We start from the raw sequence: 16,735 nt of genomic DNA on the forward strand, positions 1-16,735 counted from the left end.
TATTGTTTAAGTTAGGTATCACTTATTACTATGGCAGCTATAAACAGTTCTAAACAGTTCTCATCACTCAACAGTCTCTTATTTTCTCTGTATGCCATAAATGTTGAATAAATATCTCTTTTCAATATAGACATTTCAATACATACTTACTACAGAAACTGATGGAATTAAACTTGATGTGATATAAGCTGGTATTTCGCCTTCCAGCCTTGCAGCTAGACCTAAGATCAAACGAACCAATAGGGTCAATCGCAATCAAGAATACAACAGTGCCGTGGTTCAGAGGTCATACGGTCTATCACAAAGTACAAGCACTTTAAGTGTAACGATTCTCTACATCAGACTTGAGGACTCACTGACTGAACAAGTAGAACAACCCCTAATATCATGCAAATGAGTGGATTATATATGGCTTACATGGGTTGGAGTAGACGATCTTGAGTGGCCTGCTATAGAGCTCTGACCTCATTTCTACTAAACACCTTTGAGATGAATTGAAACGCTGACTGCACCCCAGGCCTCCTCACCCTATATCAGTACCTGACCTTAATAATGCCCTTGTTGCTGAATGAGCACAAATCTTCAAAAGCAGACTTTAAAATCTAGTGGAACATCTTCCTAGAAAAGTGAAGGATACTATAGCAGCAAATGAGGACAAAATTTTGAATGAAATGTTAAAAAGCACATATGATCAGGTGTCCACAAACATTTGTCCTAGTGTAAACTGTTTAAATAAAACTTTTTTACACCATTATATACGTGTTAATATTAATACGTTAATAACGCGTTAACGCAAATTCATTTTAACGGCACAGATTTTTATTAACACGCGATTACTGCGGCGCAAATTTCTGTTTGACCATTTTTAATAAATACAAATAAATATAAAAGAGGCAAAATGAAAACCTTCAAAGCAACACACCTTTATTTAAGACCTTCTTTCTTTACTCAGATATATGAAAAAAATTAACTTGAGCGAAATTTTCTTATCGCCAAACATTTGTTTTATTGTTGATGTGCCCAGTCTTAAATCAAACACCAAAATCCGCCATGATGCACACATCTGGCAATTAAAACTGTCCGTGTGGAAACATAGCAAAAGTTCTGTTTGGTGTCCTGATGATTTACGTACACAGTAAAACCTTGGATTGTAAATAACGTGTTTACGAATGGTTTGAAAGACGACCAAATATTATTATTCAAAATATAACTTGCATCGCGAACATCGAGCATCACGCGAACAACACGGCTCACACTCAACTGAGACGATGGTTCTCTCTCTCGCTGCATAAAACATTGTGAGCTCAGGTCAGGTTTCTGCGTATTAGTCCTCATTCGGCGCGTATCCCTCGTACAGGCAGCATTCGCGCAAACGCACCGTTTAGTATTGTGACCATGTGTGTCCACATGGAAGGAGATTCTCCTTCCAAGCAAAAACCCTCCTCATCTTCCTCCTCCACTCCCCCTCATATCCCTCACGCCAGCCACAACTCTTTCCAAAGGTAAAATGCAGGTTATTTTCACTTCATATTGTGCACTAATCTTTAGGTTTCCTGGTGGTCTAGTGGTTAGAATGCGGCGCTCTCACCGCTGCGGCCCGGGTTCGATCCCCGGTCAGAGAACCAACACCAGCCACTCTTAGTGCCGGTCCCAAGCCCGGATAAATGGGGAGGGTTGCGTTAGGAAGGGCATCCAGCATGAAAACGTGCCAAATCAAACATGCGGAGAATCCGCTGTGGCGACCCCTAATGGGAGAAGCTGAAAGAAAGATTGTGTACTAATCTTTGTTATTTTTTCAGATACATTAAGGACAATAATTAGTAGTAAAATACCATTCAAATTATTTTAATATAAATATTTTTGGGTGTGCGGAACGGATTATCTGAGTGAATTTTCCCATATTAAATAAACTCAGATAATCCTTTCCGCACACCCAAAAATATTTGAAAAATAATAATTAAAATATTTCGTCTTCATGCATGTATTTAATGTAAATATTTAATTTAAAAAATCACCATTAGCTATTCTTGTTCCGGTTGTATTTTTTATCCGAATATAATTCAATAAAAAACGTCAACTTTTGTAAGTATTCCAAAATTTCCAAAAGTTGTATAGCATGGGAAAACAATACACCATGTGGCAAGCAAAAAAAAAACATTTCCAGAGCCTGTAATGAAAAAACTAACATGAGCTGCCCAGACCATATATCTGTAAACCATGTTCAGTGAAGTTTCCGTTTATAGTGTCGCGTGGGAGATCTGTGAAGAAGCTTTAAGCATTAGAATGCACGTAGTTCCATGCTCTCCCTTACACCATTAAGAATAAACTGTGGTGGCAACGGGGTATTATGTTAAGGAGCAGAAAAAAAGAAAAAAGTCAGCCACCACAACAAGCTCCTTGTCGTATATCTGCAAACCTCGTGGGCTTCGGTGTGTCGTGCCACAGAGCTGTTGGGTTATGCTCAGCAGAACCACCGCACACCATTGTTTACCCACCAAGATAGAATAGGGCTTTGCGCTGAGTTTATGTGTGTGGAGAAGGCGATGAGTGTGAAGTACAGGGTGAAGAGAGATATGGGGTGAGCGAGGGGACGAAACTAAGACAAAATGCCATCAGCATTGACCTCCAGCATAGAATTACTGCTGTAAACAGCACCCATCATTACTCAGTGTTCAGTCAACCAGGACTACGCTTTTGTGGAAGAGCCACTGCAGGTCCTGAAGGTAACTCTGTGATATGACAAATGGTTATAATCATTTCAGCTTAATTTAAATCAGGCAGCAATTCATTCTGTAGATTACACGCTCATGCTAAGTGCTTGCTCTTACAGTTGGACGGAAGAAACCTGCTTCGCGCAGACGTAACGAGGAAATGTGACGTGTCTGAAACGGTTGCCATTGGGATTGTGAGTAGATAAAAAAAGGGAAAATAAAAATCAGAGAGAGATTATATTAAGCTGACACGCTTTGGACAGTATATCTGTTGTGAAAGAAAATGTCTGTGCTTAATTGTGGAAATAATCTTGGTATGAAAACAAATGATGCAGATCACTATGTGCTGCATCCTATAAACACATTAAGGTATACTTCCATGTTCACCTGCTTGTTCATGACTATACAACCATAGACATAAATTATGTAAATGATTATGAAGTGCTATAATTGGATTCAATTTTGGTTGTTCAGATGGTAACAGGATGGTGTATATATGCTGTAAACACGTTTACAAAAAATATAAAATGAACGTGTGCTGCAACACGTTTACAAAAAATAAGTGGAGGAGTTTTAAATCTAGTTTTAAATGTGTTTCGTCTCGCCTGGCTGAATTAAAGTACATTAGTGGGTGTGTTTTTTATGTTTTCTTTAAGTTCTTCTTTATATATTTACCGTAATTTCCGGACTATTAAGCGCACCCAAATATAAGCTGCACCCGCTGAATTTTACAAAGATTTTTATTTTGAACATAAATACGCCGCACCTGTCTATAAGCCGCAGGTGTCTACACTGAAACTAATGAACTTTACACAGGCTTTACCGAAAGACAGTGTCTGTTACACGGCTTGTATCTAAACCGTAGCCTACCAAGAAAGTCATTGTTCACTGTCTTCTTCCTTTCACAACTATTTCTCTCGGGAGTTTATCTTTTGGCATCGTCGTGCGTTTAAAAATCACCATTGGTGAAGCTTTTCTCCGGATGCCACGCAGCTCAGAACACAGGTGAATTGTTTTTTCATGCCCGGTTGTTTTCAGCGTGACGAATGATTCGCATTTCCTGTAGACAGTCCGAGTGAGCGGCAGGTCAAACGTCAGAGGAACCTCATCCATATTTATGATGTGGTGCAGCCCGATTCAGTGGGAGCGCATCTGATTTAATATAAAGAGTTTCATTGGTTCACCTGAACCCGTTCGGCAATTTCATTGGTCAATTGTTATGGGGCTCAGTTTTTTGGCTTGAATCTTGTGAAACCGGGAAAAACCCAGGAAAAATCCATAAATTAGCCGCTTCATTGTTTAAGCCGCGGGGTTCCAAGCGTGGGAAAAAAGTAGCGGCTTATAGTCCGGAAAATACGGTACATGTGTATTTGGGTTATTGAAATACAAAGTGAGTGTGGTCCAAACCTCTAAAAGTTTTCTCTTTTATTTGTATATTTCTTTTTAATATAAGCCCTTACAACTATGCTACCAGAAACCTGGTTCTGACAGAACCTCAATTCTATCTACATTACTTAAGTTCAACATTGGTTCAACTAATAATGCAGGGAGGTTTGTTTGGTCCTGGGCCAGTAAGTATTTTTTCTTGTACCTGCCTGTAATATTTTCTGAGTTGTATAGTTGGGTGTACTATCCAAAAAATTGGTAGGTTAATTGAAACCACTGTTACCTATGCAGTTACTAAGGATGAACGCATGAAAAGGTCGATGGGTTATGTATCATAAATGTAAACAAAAGTGAGCTTGTGTAAATTTGTGGTCATTAAGCCACTATGAGGTTAGTATAGTAGAAGTGGCATTGGGTTTTGGATAAAAAGGCTGTGAGTTCAAATCTCAGCCACACCAAGCTGCAACTCCTGAGCCCCTGAGCAAAGCCTTTAACCCTAAAGCTACTCAGTTGTGTGAATGAAATAATGAATATATATGTTTGTGCCAAATGCCATAAATGTAAATGTAGTAAAGTCAGGTATGATGTAGGGTGATGAGGCCTGGGGTGCACTCAGTGTACCAATTCATCCCACATTTGTTCAATAGGGTTGAGCTCAGAGCTCTATAGCAGGCCAATCGAGATCTTCCACTCCAGCCCATGTAAATCCTATTTTCACAGGTGCACAGGTGCATTTTCATGCTGGAACAGGTTTGGTTCTCTTATTTTGAGTAAAAGGAACATTTTACGCTACTGCACTCAAATACATCTTATACAAATGTTGACTTCTAACTTTGTGGCAACAGTTTTTTGGAAAGAACCTCATAAGACTTGAAAAGTATATGGAAAAAGTATAGAGAAAAGCAAATTGCTGAATTCTGAACAGTCAGGCTTCACCATGCACCACAAGCATTTTTCTCTCACACTCATATGGTGTAATAATGTTTTAATGACCCCCTTCAGAGCAGATTTCACACATGACTGAATTAAGCAGGATTGATTGGGGCTTGCTTAAGGTCAAGGCTGGGTTTAAGATGATCTGCGTTTCACCGGGCAGAACCTTTACCTTATAAATCAAGGGATTTGATTAAATCTAGACTTTAGAGATTCCATAAAATGCAAAAAAATACCGAACTATTAAACTACTCAAACAATAGAATGCCCCCTGAGCTGTGTGTTTGTGTGTCTGTGTGTGTGTATGTGGTTTTCTTTTTCTTTTCTTTTTTTTTTTTTTCGGAGTCTTCCAATCTTCCCGGTAGAAATCTCTTAAATAGTTAACTCGCTTTGTGTTAATAAAGGCACTCACTAAACGACACCAATAAAACAAAAGGCATGTGGAAGAGCTTAGGCAGCAGAACACTCCTCCTGGAACAGCTGACTGTAAAACGTTGGCATCTAATAGGTTATCGACGCTGCTATATGGGACAGGATGACATCATCGCCAGCCAATAGGGAGGCGGAAATGGCGGAAGATGAGAGCAGCGATTTTATAACTGCGTTTTGCTGAGCTCTCCTCTTTAGAAAGAGGAGACTGAGACGTCCAAGTGTGGAGACAAGTGCAGAGAAAGGGAGCCAAGATGAGCGAGCCTTGTTGTCGAGTGGACAAGAGTTTCGCTCTGTGTGTGTGTGTGTGTGTGTGTGTGTGTGTGTGTGTGTGTGTGTGTGTGTGTGTGTCTGTCTGTGTGTGTCACTGTATCCAGGGAGACTGGAACTGGAATGGCTTTTTCTGGCTACTGCTGAGTTTTATGTGTGTGTGTGTGTGTGTGTGTGTGTGTGTGTGTGTGTGTTTGAAGGGGTTGTTACGGTCATCATATGTCTATTATCTTCATATATGCACATACTGTGTATTCATGAATTATATACACACATGGATAGAATTCATGAATATGCATAAAGTACTGCATGCCTCTTTTCATATCATTTCTCACTTCCTGTTTTTCCATCATCTCTCTCTCTCTCTCTCTCTCTCTCTCTCTCTCTCTCTCTCGTTCTCTCTCTCCATCTGTCTTTCTCTCCATCTATGATGCATTTCCAAAAGGCGTACGCCCAGGCTAAAATCGGCTCTCTACGTCCATGACGACACCCCAACATTTTGCGAATGGGCGGTGAGTGTCATGCGCTGTTCTGGTCTGGGTGAGGTAATGCTTTCTCTGAATTTCTCAGGCCGCTCGACTACGCCACTTCTTGGCCGCCGCCTTAAATGGCACCCACATTTTCGAGTGCCAAGATACCACATTGAGGGCAGCATTTCCAGCCTGTTACTTCAGGGCTAACCTGTATGTATGTATGTATATATATATATATATATATATATATATATATATATATATATATATATATATATATATATATAAAAGACACAGCATGCTTTAAATTCCCAAGAATATTTACTGAACATTCCTTATTCTTGCTGCATACTGCATGCTGCATTAATATTTACCTCCTTTCCTCTTTTTTGTAGTGTTACAACCTGGAACTGAAATAAACTTATCGTTCATGGTTTCTCATTGCAAAGGTGCAAATTATATATTTCTACTTGACACAAAGGTTAATTAAACAGAAAAGCAGATGTGCTGGTTGCATGAGTATTCATTCCCCTAAGTCCGTATTCACTAATACCATTTTTGTGTGCAATTACAGCTGCAAGTCTCCTGGGATATGAATTCGCTATCAGTTTAACACATCTAAACTCTGCTGTTTTTGCCCATTCTTCTTGGCAATATTGCCTGAGCCTGGTAATATATATCGAGACTGTTGCTGAATACCAATTTTCAAGTCGTTTTAGAAATCCATATGCTGATCTTGGCTTTGACTTGGCCATTCTAACTGAATCTAATTCTGAATCACATGAGTGTAGCTCTAGGGTTGTTGTCCTGTTAAAAGAGTCTCCAGTCACTCATGTTTATGGTTTTACCCATGACTATTTTTGCAATCCAGGCTAAAGTATTCTCAATACATGAAACTGCCACCACCATGTTTCAGTCTGGTAATTGTGTCCTCAGGGGGATAAGTCTGTTTTTTTGTTTTTTGTTTTTTTGCCAAAAGTTAAAAAGGTCTCAACCAGACTAGAATTTTTTTTCATATGTTTGGACAGGATTGTCCAACCACAACTAGAAGTTCTCTATACTCTTCTATATTTTTAAAGTCATCAGATTTTCCCAGCTAATCTACAGCTCAGGTTTACTATTGGATTCTTTGTTGCTTTTCTGAATAACACCCTCTTCAAAGTCACTGACTTTTTGCTGGAAGGCTTCCTTTAGGCAATTTTTCCACTATTTATTGATGCACAAGACATTTTAATCACACATAGGTCCATTCAACAAATTATGTGATGTCTGAAGGCAAAACTAATTTATGGAATGGGTGGTGACTACTTAAGCAAATGCATGTTTTTTTTTTATATACAAATACATTATTGTTATGTATAAATAAAATTAACTTTACATAGATAAAAAAATTAAAAAACCCTATTGTGCAATGTCTATTGTCCAATGGCATTGTGGGAAGTGGTAGCTCAGTGGATGAGGTGCTGTACTTCTGTTAAGAATGTGATGGGTTCAAATCCTCGATCACCAAGCTGCAACTGCTGGGTCCTTGTGCAAGGCCCTTAACTCTTGATTGCTCAGCTCTATCACTGAGATTACAGTAAGTCACTCTGGAGAAGGGCATCTGACAAATGCCTTACATGTAATGTAAATTAATTGAAAAATAAAGTTCAGTAAACAAGTTAAAAGTGTTTAACATGCATGACTGGCAGGTACCTGGGTGAACACTAATGTCAGACCTTGTGAACTTTTTTACTTATTTTTTTTTGTATTTATCACTTGTTTCTGTTCGAGTGCATAGTTATTGCTTTATAGATTTCTAAATAAATCTGCAACGCTTGTAATAAAAATATTAATAAAAATGTAGCATTTAGTTTAGTAGTTGCTCAAATTAAGGTTTTATATATATATATATATATATATATATATAAATACACACACACACACACACACACACAAAAAGGACAAGGCATATATTTAGGATAAGTTTCACTTCAGCTTCACCTTTAGTGCCACTTTATTTATGGGGTGGCACAGCCGAAATAAAAGTCAGAGCACTCCCTTGTGGTGCCAACAAGAACTTCAGCACAAACTTTCAGCCCAACTTTCAAAGCGCTGCCCAGAACAAGTTCACAAGAACTGTCATGAATTATATTTTAGTGTTAAAAAAAAAGAAGAAGAAAAAAAAGCTGTTTGTGTGAAATATTTACACTAAACATTGTTTACCTATATGGTGTTTTGACAGGCACTTGGGTTCTGAAAATGAACCTAGCTGTAAAGTATATTGCTCATTAATCACACTATTGTAATATTATTATCCTTTTCACAAATAACATCCCAAAGTGACAACAATAAGCAAATATTCTGAATATTGGATCCAGGCCTTTGAGTATGCTCACTGAACTTCAACACATTGCTGTGTGGTGTTTAATAAAACATAACATTTGCAACATCCAACAAAAGGGAATGATGTTGGGCAGGTTCACACTGAGCACTCGTGAATGCACACACACATATTCGGTTTCTAGTTTATTAGGGGTGCATGACAGTGTGGTTTACATCAGGCAGAACAGCATTTCCAACATCGGTTTGCATTCAATGGAGTGCTGAAAATGGTTCATTCGAGTGATTTGGTGGTAAGTGTGATCGCTCAAATAGTCTCCCGAATGGTGTGGGATTTTTTTTTTACGCTGTTTTAACTTCAACAATAGCTTCCTGAGAATGGTGCGATGAAAACATCTGGTGAGTTTGAAGGGTAGAGAATAACCATGCAGACCATGAGCAAGAAATCTTATCCATACTGTATTTATGAATATCTTTATCAAACTTTGTCCAGAATCCAGTTTTATAATAGCTGATCACATTAGGTGAAAATGTTAGAGTATGTTGCGTACAGTTCAACAGTCATTCTCCTCTGCGTTATGGCTTACTGTGCCTTACTGTGGACGTCCTGCCAAGGGTTTTTATGGTTCAACAAATAGTTCCAGAAAAAGGCAAGGTTTCATTGATTTTGATGGTCAGCATGGCCTCTTGATTTTAATCACAGTGAGGATCTTCTTCTACAGACACTACAACTGCTCATCACACGAGTCTCATACAGACATAAACCTGTCATTTATATTTTTAACAGAAAATCTGCACAATAATAACCAATAACTGTTATGTGTATATTTGTATTCTTTATCTATATTGTTTATCATTCTTATATGTGGTATACTGTAGGTTGTGTGTGCAGTTTTAAAGTCTTGTGACCCAGTACGTCTTAGTTTTGTTAACCTTGTGATTAATAAAATACTCCATGTTATTTTTGGGATGCCTGGACGCTGTTTTAACTGTATAGATATCCAATTGACAGGGAGTTAGTAGAATCCATGTTCTGACAAATTCATGCTGTCTTGAAAGCCAAACAGCATACAATACTACATACTTCATGGGTCAGATAAGTTGAAACTGTAAATGAGGTTGCAAATGTGAGTGTCCATGATGCACTTTTTTAGCCATTCATTGTTTCCCTCAGCTGTAAAGTTTTAAAATTTGAGGTAAATACCTCTTAGGAAGGAATAAAAAAAGATGAACTAACCACTTATTCAGTTATTCTACCTAAAGCAATGTATCTAGTTTTGGTGTGACTGAACTGAACTGTATCCACATGACATATCCCTCGTCATAATGAAGCACTTTCTGAAGATTAATAGATGTGAATGACCCAGCATCAACCTAAAATACATACAGCCAACCTAAGTTGCAGATCTTCAAGGATCAATATCAATATCACATGGCACATTGCTGTTTTGTGTGTGTACGTACAGACCTGGACCATGGATCTCTATACCTTGTTATCAGTGCATGCATGAACAGTGCTCCACCCACCCACTACTGCCCTAAACATATACAATATCATGTTTCAGAGCTGCCCAAACTTTTTCCATACAAAAGGCTAAAAATCATACTTGATTGAGGGGCATTGAGCTTAAAGTATGCATAAAAGTAAACGTTCCAATCATGCTACTTGGAAGAAACTGAAGAACATTTTGATTCATAATGAGGACAAATATTGCATTCGTTCCAAACAGTAAACAGCTGCCTCTTGTCTGTGTGCCACTGCCTTCATCTCTCCCTAATTAGCTGTTTGTTGAGTGCCACAAAGCAAGATGTACCTGCACTAAGTATTTACACTAAATAGAACAAGTCAAATTAATTTATATTCCCTACATTTAATTGTGATGTACATTGCAGCTTAGAAATAAAACAAACATGTTGTTCAATGCTAAATTAGAAATTAAAATTTGTGCCAGTGGCATTTTCCAATTACACGAACTCACCTGTGTCCAGAGCCTGTTGTAGGTCGAGCGTTGCAGCACTGGAAGCCAACAAGGTTCTGTAGAGAGGCTCGTTTTCCCAGCCTGTTCAAACACAAAGGACAACCATGTGGTGAAAACAGATTTACATGATGGAACTGACACAGAGAATAAATAACAGCCAGAGCTGAGCTCTGATTTATGAGCAAAATATGGTGACTTTCCTTTCAATAGGTTAAAATGTGGGCCAATAGCAAAGTCAATAAGTTGAAATACACAGAAACTAGCATGCTTGTGTATTGACCACACAGTCAATTATTAGCATTTTGAAACAGTCTGGTTCTGTATGATGGATTGGCTTTAAGTCTTTGTACACTAATGAGTGATAAATCTCACCCGGTCTCTCCAGAGCTTCAGTGAGTCTGAGCACCACAGCAAGGGCCTGGTCTGGCACGGTAGACTGCTCCAGAGAATCCACCACCATACAGCCTGTCGGCAGACACACACACACACACACACACACACACACATGTAGAGGGGGATTAACTACAGACAATCCGCCATGCTCTATCCATTACTCACTAGAATAAGAAAGAAAAGCAGGCGAGGGAAGATATGCGATATTCTGCCACTGACACCCCATATTCTCTGATTAGCAGCCACCGTGGCAGTCCTCCCTAGAGACAAAGCTGTCGCAGTCACCCTGCCATTATAGCGATAGACACCATGACGTCCACACAGACACAGAGATGGACACAAGATTTATGAGCATCTGCACATATACCAATCCGGCATATTACGTAAATTAAAAAAAAATATATAAAATACCACATCAGAGTAAGACAGGAACCTTTATTTCTAAATATATGTGTGCATGCTTGGACTTCAGAATTAGCTTAGTGCTGATTGAGAATGTTAGCATGTTACAATGTTTGCCCTACTGTGTAAGGCTGAAACAATTCTTCAAGTAACTCGAGTAATTCGCATACAAAAAACACATTAAGGACAAATTTTTTGCCTTAATGCTAAGTTTAGTCTGTTTAACTACACACGAAGTACTGTGTTTCTCCATGGACCATTATTACTGATGCACAACCTGCTAAACTCAGAGAAAACAGTAAGAGGTGAGGAGAAGTTTCATATGGAAACCCGGTTTCCCGCATTTCCAAGTTTATTTTTTGCAATTCCGACTTTTTTTTGTAATTGGGCACTCAATTGCTCACCTTCTTTGTTGTGACAGAAAGCTTTACACATTAAAAATTAAATAAGCTACAATCAATAGCATCGCATGGTATCAAACTAAGCCTCCGATCCCTGGAGAGAACTCTGTCTAACAATCAGCTCTGGAGGAGATGGAACAAGATAGATGAAGCAGAGGAGCCTCTGTCATACACCAACAGCTTCAAACTTCAGGTCCACAACATGGTTACCGGTGGATGCACCAGAAATGTTGGATGTTTATGTGAAATAGTCATAATTCCAAGAAAAAAAAAGTTGCGAAGAATGAAGTTGAAATTAAAACGAAAAACATTCAGAATTATGCAAACTTTTTATTTTTAACGTGGCAGAAACAGGATAGGATTCAGGGGAAAGAAAAAAGGTTTCCAAATTTTGGGATCATTTCAAACTTAAACATATAGAAAACACCGTACAGTGCGTTTCCTTTATTTCCTTTTTCTTTTTTCTTTATATATTTGGATTAGATTAGATTAGATTAGATTCAACTTTATTGTCATTACACATGTACAAGTACAAGGCAACGAAATGCAGTATTATATTTATATTTGTATTTTGATGTTTAATGGCAATTAAATGCACAAAATTGGTTAAGTTTTTACAGATATTATTGTTTGCAATTTCAAAAAAAACAAATTCCTTGTTCATCCCGTCTTATTTTCTCTTGTATATTTAGTATTGCGCTTTACTAAAGAAAAAGTACCTCTTTTTTTTCGATTACACAATTAATCGTTGGAATAATCAGTAGAAAACTTGATTATTAAAATAATCAATAGCTACAGCCCCACTAGTGTGTTAATGATACCATGTTAAATATACCAATTGATTCATTTTAATAGTTTGAATAGTTAGCATAGTTTGTGGTTATTTTTTTGGATAAATATCATGATCTTATCTTTGGTGTGGCAATGTTAGCTATATTAACTAGCTTACAGCTTTGAATCAGTAAAAAGTTTCATTCAGAAAGTTTAAAAGGTTTAACTGGGAATTTCAATTAGTTTCATTACAATTATTAGAACATACATTTTCCTCTCAGTGTCAAACTGCACATTTTCTTCTTTACAAACTATTCACTAGTACTTCATATACAGTCCTTAGCACTACTATGAGAAACTCTTAAAAACGTTAAGTTTTAATTGTTAAATTTGAAATTGTATTGTTTAAATTGTTATAATGGGAATTCTATTAGTTTTACTGGAAGTTGTGGTTCTCTTCTGGTAATTTCTTGCCCTCTATTAGTGGCATATTATGTCTGTTAGATTCCATAAAGGACCAATTAAACAACCATAAGGAATTACTGCTATGGTCTATTCTATTACTGCCATTGTGAATTGTATTGTTTTCAATGGTTATAATGGGTATTGGATTGGTTTTAATAAAAGCTGGTAATTTCTGTATTTCTACAGTACCAATTATTCCTATTTCTCACTGGATACTGGAATAGAATACCTTAGGTGAATTGTATGCCACATGTTGGTATCTACTGGACACCAATAATGACTATTAGGATGTCATTAAGCATTCAGATTCCAACATGTTTCTACAATGGTTGATTTAATGATGTATACAAACACACTATCTAATGGAAACCATTCAGTAATAGTTTTAATGTATAAAAGCTAATGGTTTATACTAAAATTTGTAGTGAAACTAATTCGTTTACCCAATTAGTTTAACATTGTTAAATGCGCTATACAAATAAAAATGAATTGAACTGAAATGTATTAGAATTTCTGTCATAGCTTTATAGGGTTTTTTTTTTTTAGCATAGATGACTTTTTCCAAAACCACTAGCCCAGCACGTGGACAAAAATTAAACAAAACAATATATTTGATTGACTTGGAGCTAAATATCAGAGCGAGTTGATGCACTGGCTGTACAGCTGCTTTCCTACTCATTGTGTGACTGATACAAGTGGCTCATAAATAATCACCCAGCCTAAACCATTTCTTACAGTCCTGTCATGTTATACTAAAGGCTTGAAAATGCCACTTAAGTGATGATTAGCAATGTGAGAGCTAGCAAACATGAATGCCATTTACATGGGTGGACTGAGTGGCATGGCTTTTGTGCGATATTTACATAGATAACTGCGCCATTAGCATCATATTAGCATGAAGGTTATTGAAAGAAATTCCTAGGAGAAATTCCAGAGGCCACATGGTCTTCCCACTCATGTGTGAGCAGTGAGACTTAGGGAACGGTGGCCTTCTTGATTTCATGAGCTCCTAGTGACAATGCTAATTAGGACTGATGCATACGTTTTGCTGCTATCACCGGCTCTCTATCTTAGCGATCATATTTCATCATTAGGGAATGTTTGTTTATCAGACTGAGGAGCACAAAGGAGCATCTGTTGATAGCTGAAAAGCTTGTTGTTTGGGACTGTGGATATACAGTGGCTGTGATGCTAATCGGTGCAACTGTGGCCCTGTAGCGCAACATGGGTGATTTGTTTGACTTGTTTGACCAAACATTTACAGAATTGAGTTTGGAAATACTCTAAATTAGCATACATGAGAACCTAGTTTTGTTTCTTCAACTGGAAATCGTCAATTCTGGACCAGGGAAACCGAATGGGAAAATTCTGGACCCATCTGGAATCATTATGCAAATCCACAGTTTAATACTTTTCTATAGGTAATTAAATGAGAAATGTCTGAAAGGATACTGTTTGGAGGCAATAATGACAAAAAAAGGTGAAAGAGATGAATAGCTGGAACATCTGGGAGTTTTTGATGAAGGTGGCACAGGGATGAAAACTGGGATTACATTTGTTAGCAGTGGCAAGCTTTTAGTATTCGGGCAGCACAAAGCGCCTTTAATTGCTCCACATCCTGTCGCTCTCTCCACGGACTCCGAGAAGGCATGGCTTATGAATGAGCAAAGAGGTGAGGGTGATTCTGACAGAATCATAATTCTCTCTTCGTCTCTCTCTCTCTCTTTCTCTCTCTTTCTTCCTTAAACACACATACAGCCTCTCATTCCTTTGTTGTTAAATCCTCACACTTTCCAGAGTACATGTTATATACAATGTGAAAGACATGGCAAAAAAAAAAATTCCAAACTAACATTTGTGTAATCCCCTAATAGTTCATCTGGAGGTCTTTATGGAGCAGTTGTTGACGATTGTTTACATGTTCGGTGTAGTTTTCCTCTCTTGTCCTAGAAAGCCCTGTATGTTTGTATGGTTTCTCGATTAGCATTGCTGTCTCACACAATCAGGGTGGCAATCCGTCAACAGGCGATACCTCACTTTGAGAGGGCCCAGACCTCTGGAGTCTCTGGCTCCTGCCGACTGAGAACAATACCATTACGACTGGCCCATGCTGAATTCAAACACACTTGTCCCACCCAGGCAAAGCACATAAAAAGGTTGCATTGTTGCCTTTTTTTTGGTTGGTAATAAAAATTGTAGTAAAAAAAACCCTGTATTTTTATTAGCAAAAAACGGGACGTCTTAAAAGCTAGACATTGAATTGATACTTGCCTGGAATATAAACATTAATATTTTGTCTTGTTGCGAACTTGTACATGGAAAACAAAATGAAATCTCAGTTGGAGGTCATAATATCATAATTTAACCAGAATCTTCCATGTGACTAAAGGTATGTGTATCTTTTTAATAACAATATTTGCTCTCTACAAAAAAAGTGAAAAGCAATAAGATGACTAAAACTAAAGTTTAATTACATAAGATATAAATATAATTGGAAATAAAAAAAATCTAATATTAAAAAAACCTATTTGAACATTACTCCAGAGATGCTACTATCTGCCATTTTTTATGACTTGGTGCTCCAGTGATGTTAAAAAACACCTATTAATATAAAAAGACACGATGCTTACGTAGCTGTATGGCGTTTTTGCGTAAAATGGCCTGGGTTGTAATAGAGGGAAAAGAGCAGAATGCGTTTAGACAGCAGCAGCCTCATTGTTACTGAACAAACTCTAAGAGCTCCAGTCCTGATGCTTTAGAGAACACAGGAGTCCAGCAGATGTTATCTGTTTTCTATTAAGTGGACAGAAAGCAATTTCTTGGGCTTCCATGGCAGCCGTGCACGAGTGTGTGTGTGTGTGTGTGTGTGTGTGTGTGTGTGTGTGTGTGTGTGTGTGTTTTAACGAGGCGGCACTGCTCCCGTCAGGGTGACAGGGAATTACAGGGATCAGCACTTTTGCACAAAGCCATTAATGTGGCTCCATCCAGGGGTCAGCTCACTGACTGTACAAGAAACACAAATGTTCAATACACACAAACATTCCAATGCATTTTAACTTCCAACTCTTGCTCTTTTTCTTTCTTCCCCCTCCTTTTTTTTTTTTTTACCTCTTTCTCTCACTTCTCTAACTTGTATTCACTCAGAAAATCCAACACTATTTTCACCCTGCTGTAATCACATCTTAATAGATGTGTGAATTGTGTGCAGCTCGCCCGCTATCACCAGGGGGCGTTTCAGTCACTGCAGACTCTGAACAGCCTTTGTGTGCTTTACGAAGTACAAGGGGCTAAATCACACTTCTGTTTAGGACTCAAAGGAACAGTAGTAAAAAGCAAGTTGTTGAGTCGTGTCCTCTCTGTGAACATGTGATGTGTAAACATATACGGAGATACACAAGTCAAGTCAAGTTTATTTCTATAGTGCTTTTCACAACAGACATTGTCTCAAAGCAGATACACAGGTAGGGCTGTGATATACGCGAAGATATAACATCATAGACAGGCCACTATAATTATTATCCCTAAATAGAACTGGCTTTAGCATTGTATGAATCATGTTTACAGTCCGTATTCCTACTCAAAATCTGGTCGCTCGTACACTTCACACCTCCTACAAATGAGAAATAGCAGTAGACTATGAATGTTATGTACACAGAGCGAACTGATTCAAGCTTATATCAGATGCTTTAAGGCGGCTGAGGTAAATGGACATTCATACAAAATGCAGTGAGTCAAAGAGAAAAAAGCATTTTTAATACAGGCATTATATTATATGTATATATGCTTATGCTGACACTGGA

The 16,735-nt window shown here is 37.9% G+C and overlaps 1 protein-coding gene and 1 long non-coding RNA gene across 3 annotated transcripts in view; one reads left to right on the top strand and one right to left on the bottom strand.

Moving 5' to 3' along the window:
- The window catches only part of pik3r3b (phosphoinositide-3-kinase, regulatory subunit 3b (gamma)), a 210,117-nt gene that overhangs the window by 124,555 nt on the left and 68,827 nt on the right, over positions 1-16,735 (bottom strand). For both annotated transcript variants that reach the window (XM_046859409.1, XM_046859419.1), the window contains exons 3-4: positions 10,876-10,968; positions 10,504-10,584 (exon numbers count right to left, since the gene is read on the bottom strand). In XM_046859409.1, the coding sequence (XP_046715365.1) occupies positions 10,504-10,584; positions 10,876-10,968 (174 nt within the window). The remainder of the gene's footprint in view (positions 1-10,503; positions 10,585-10,875; positions 10,969-16,735) is intronic.
- LOC124392422 lies at positions 2,597-6,409 on the top strand. The gene is made up of 3 exons (XR_006927155.1): positions 2,597-2,723; positions 2,831-2,905; positions 6,175-6,409. It is a non-coding gene; the product is annotated as an uncharacterized LOC124392422 (long non-coding RNA).

The sequence above is a fragment of the Silurus meridionalis genome, chromosome 1 (genome assembly GCF_014805685.1).
Source record: "Silurus meridionalis isolate SWU-2019-XX chromosome 1, ASM1480568v1, whole genome shotgun sequence".
Classification (NCBI taxonomy): domain Eukaryota; kingdom Metazoa; phylum Chordata; class Actinopteri; order Siluriformes; family Siluridae; genus Silurus; species Silurus meridionalis.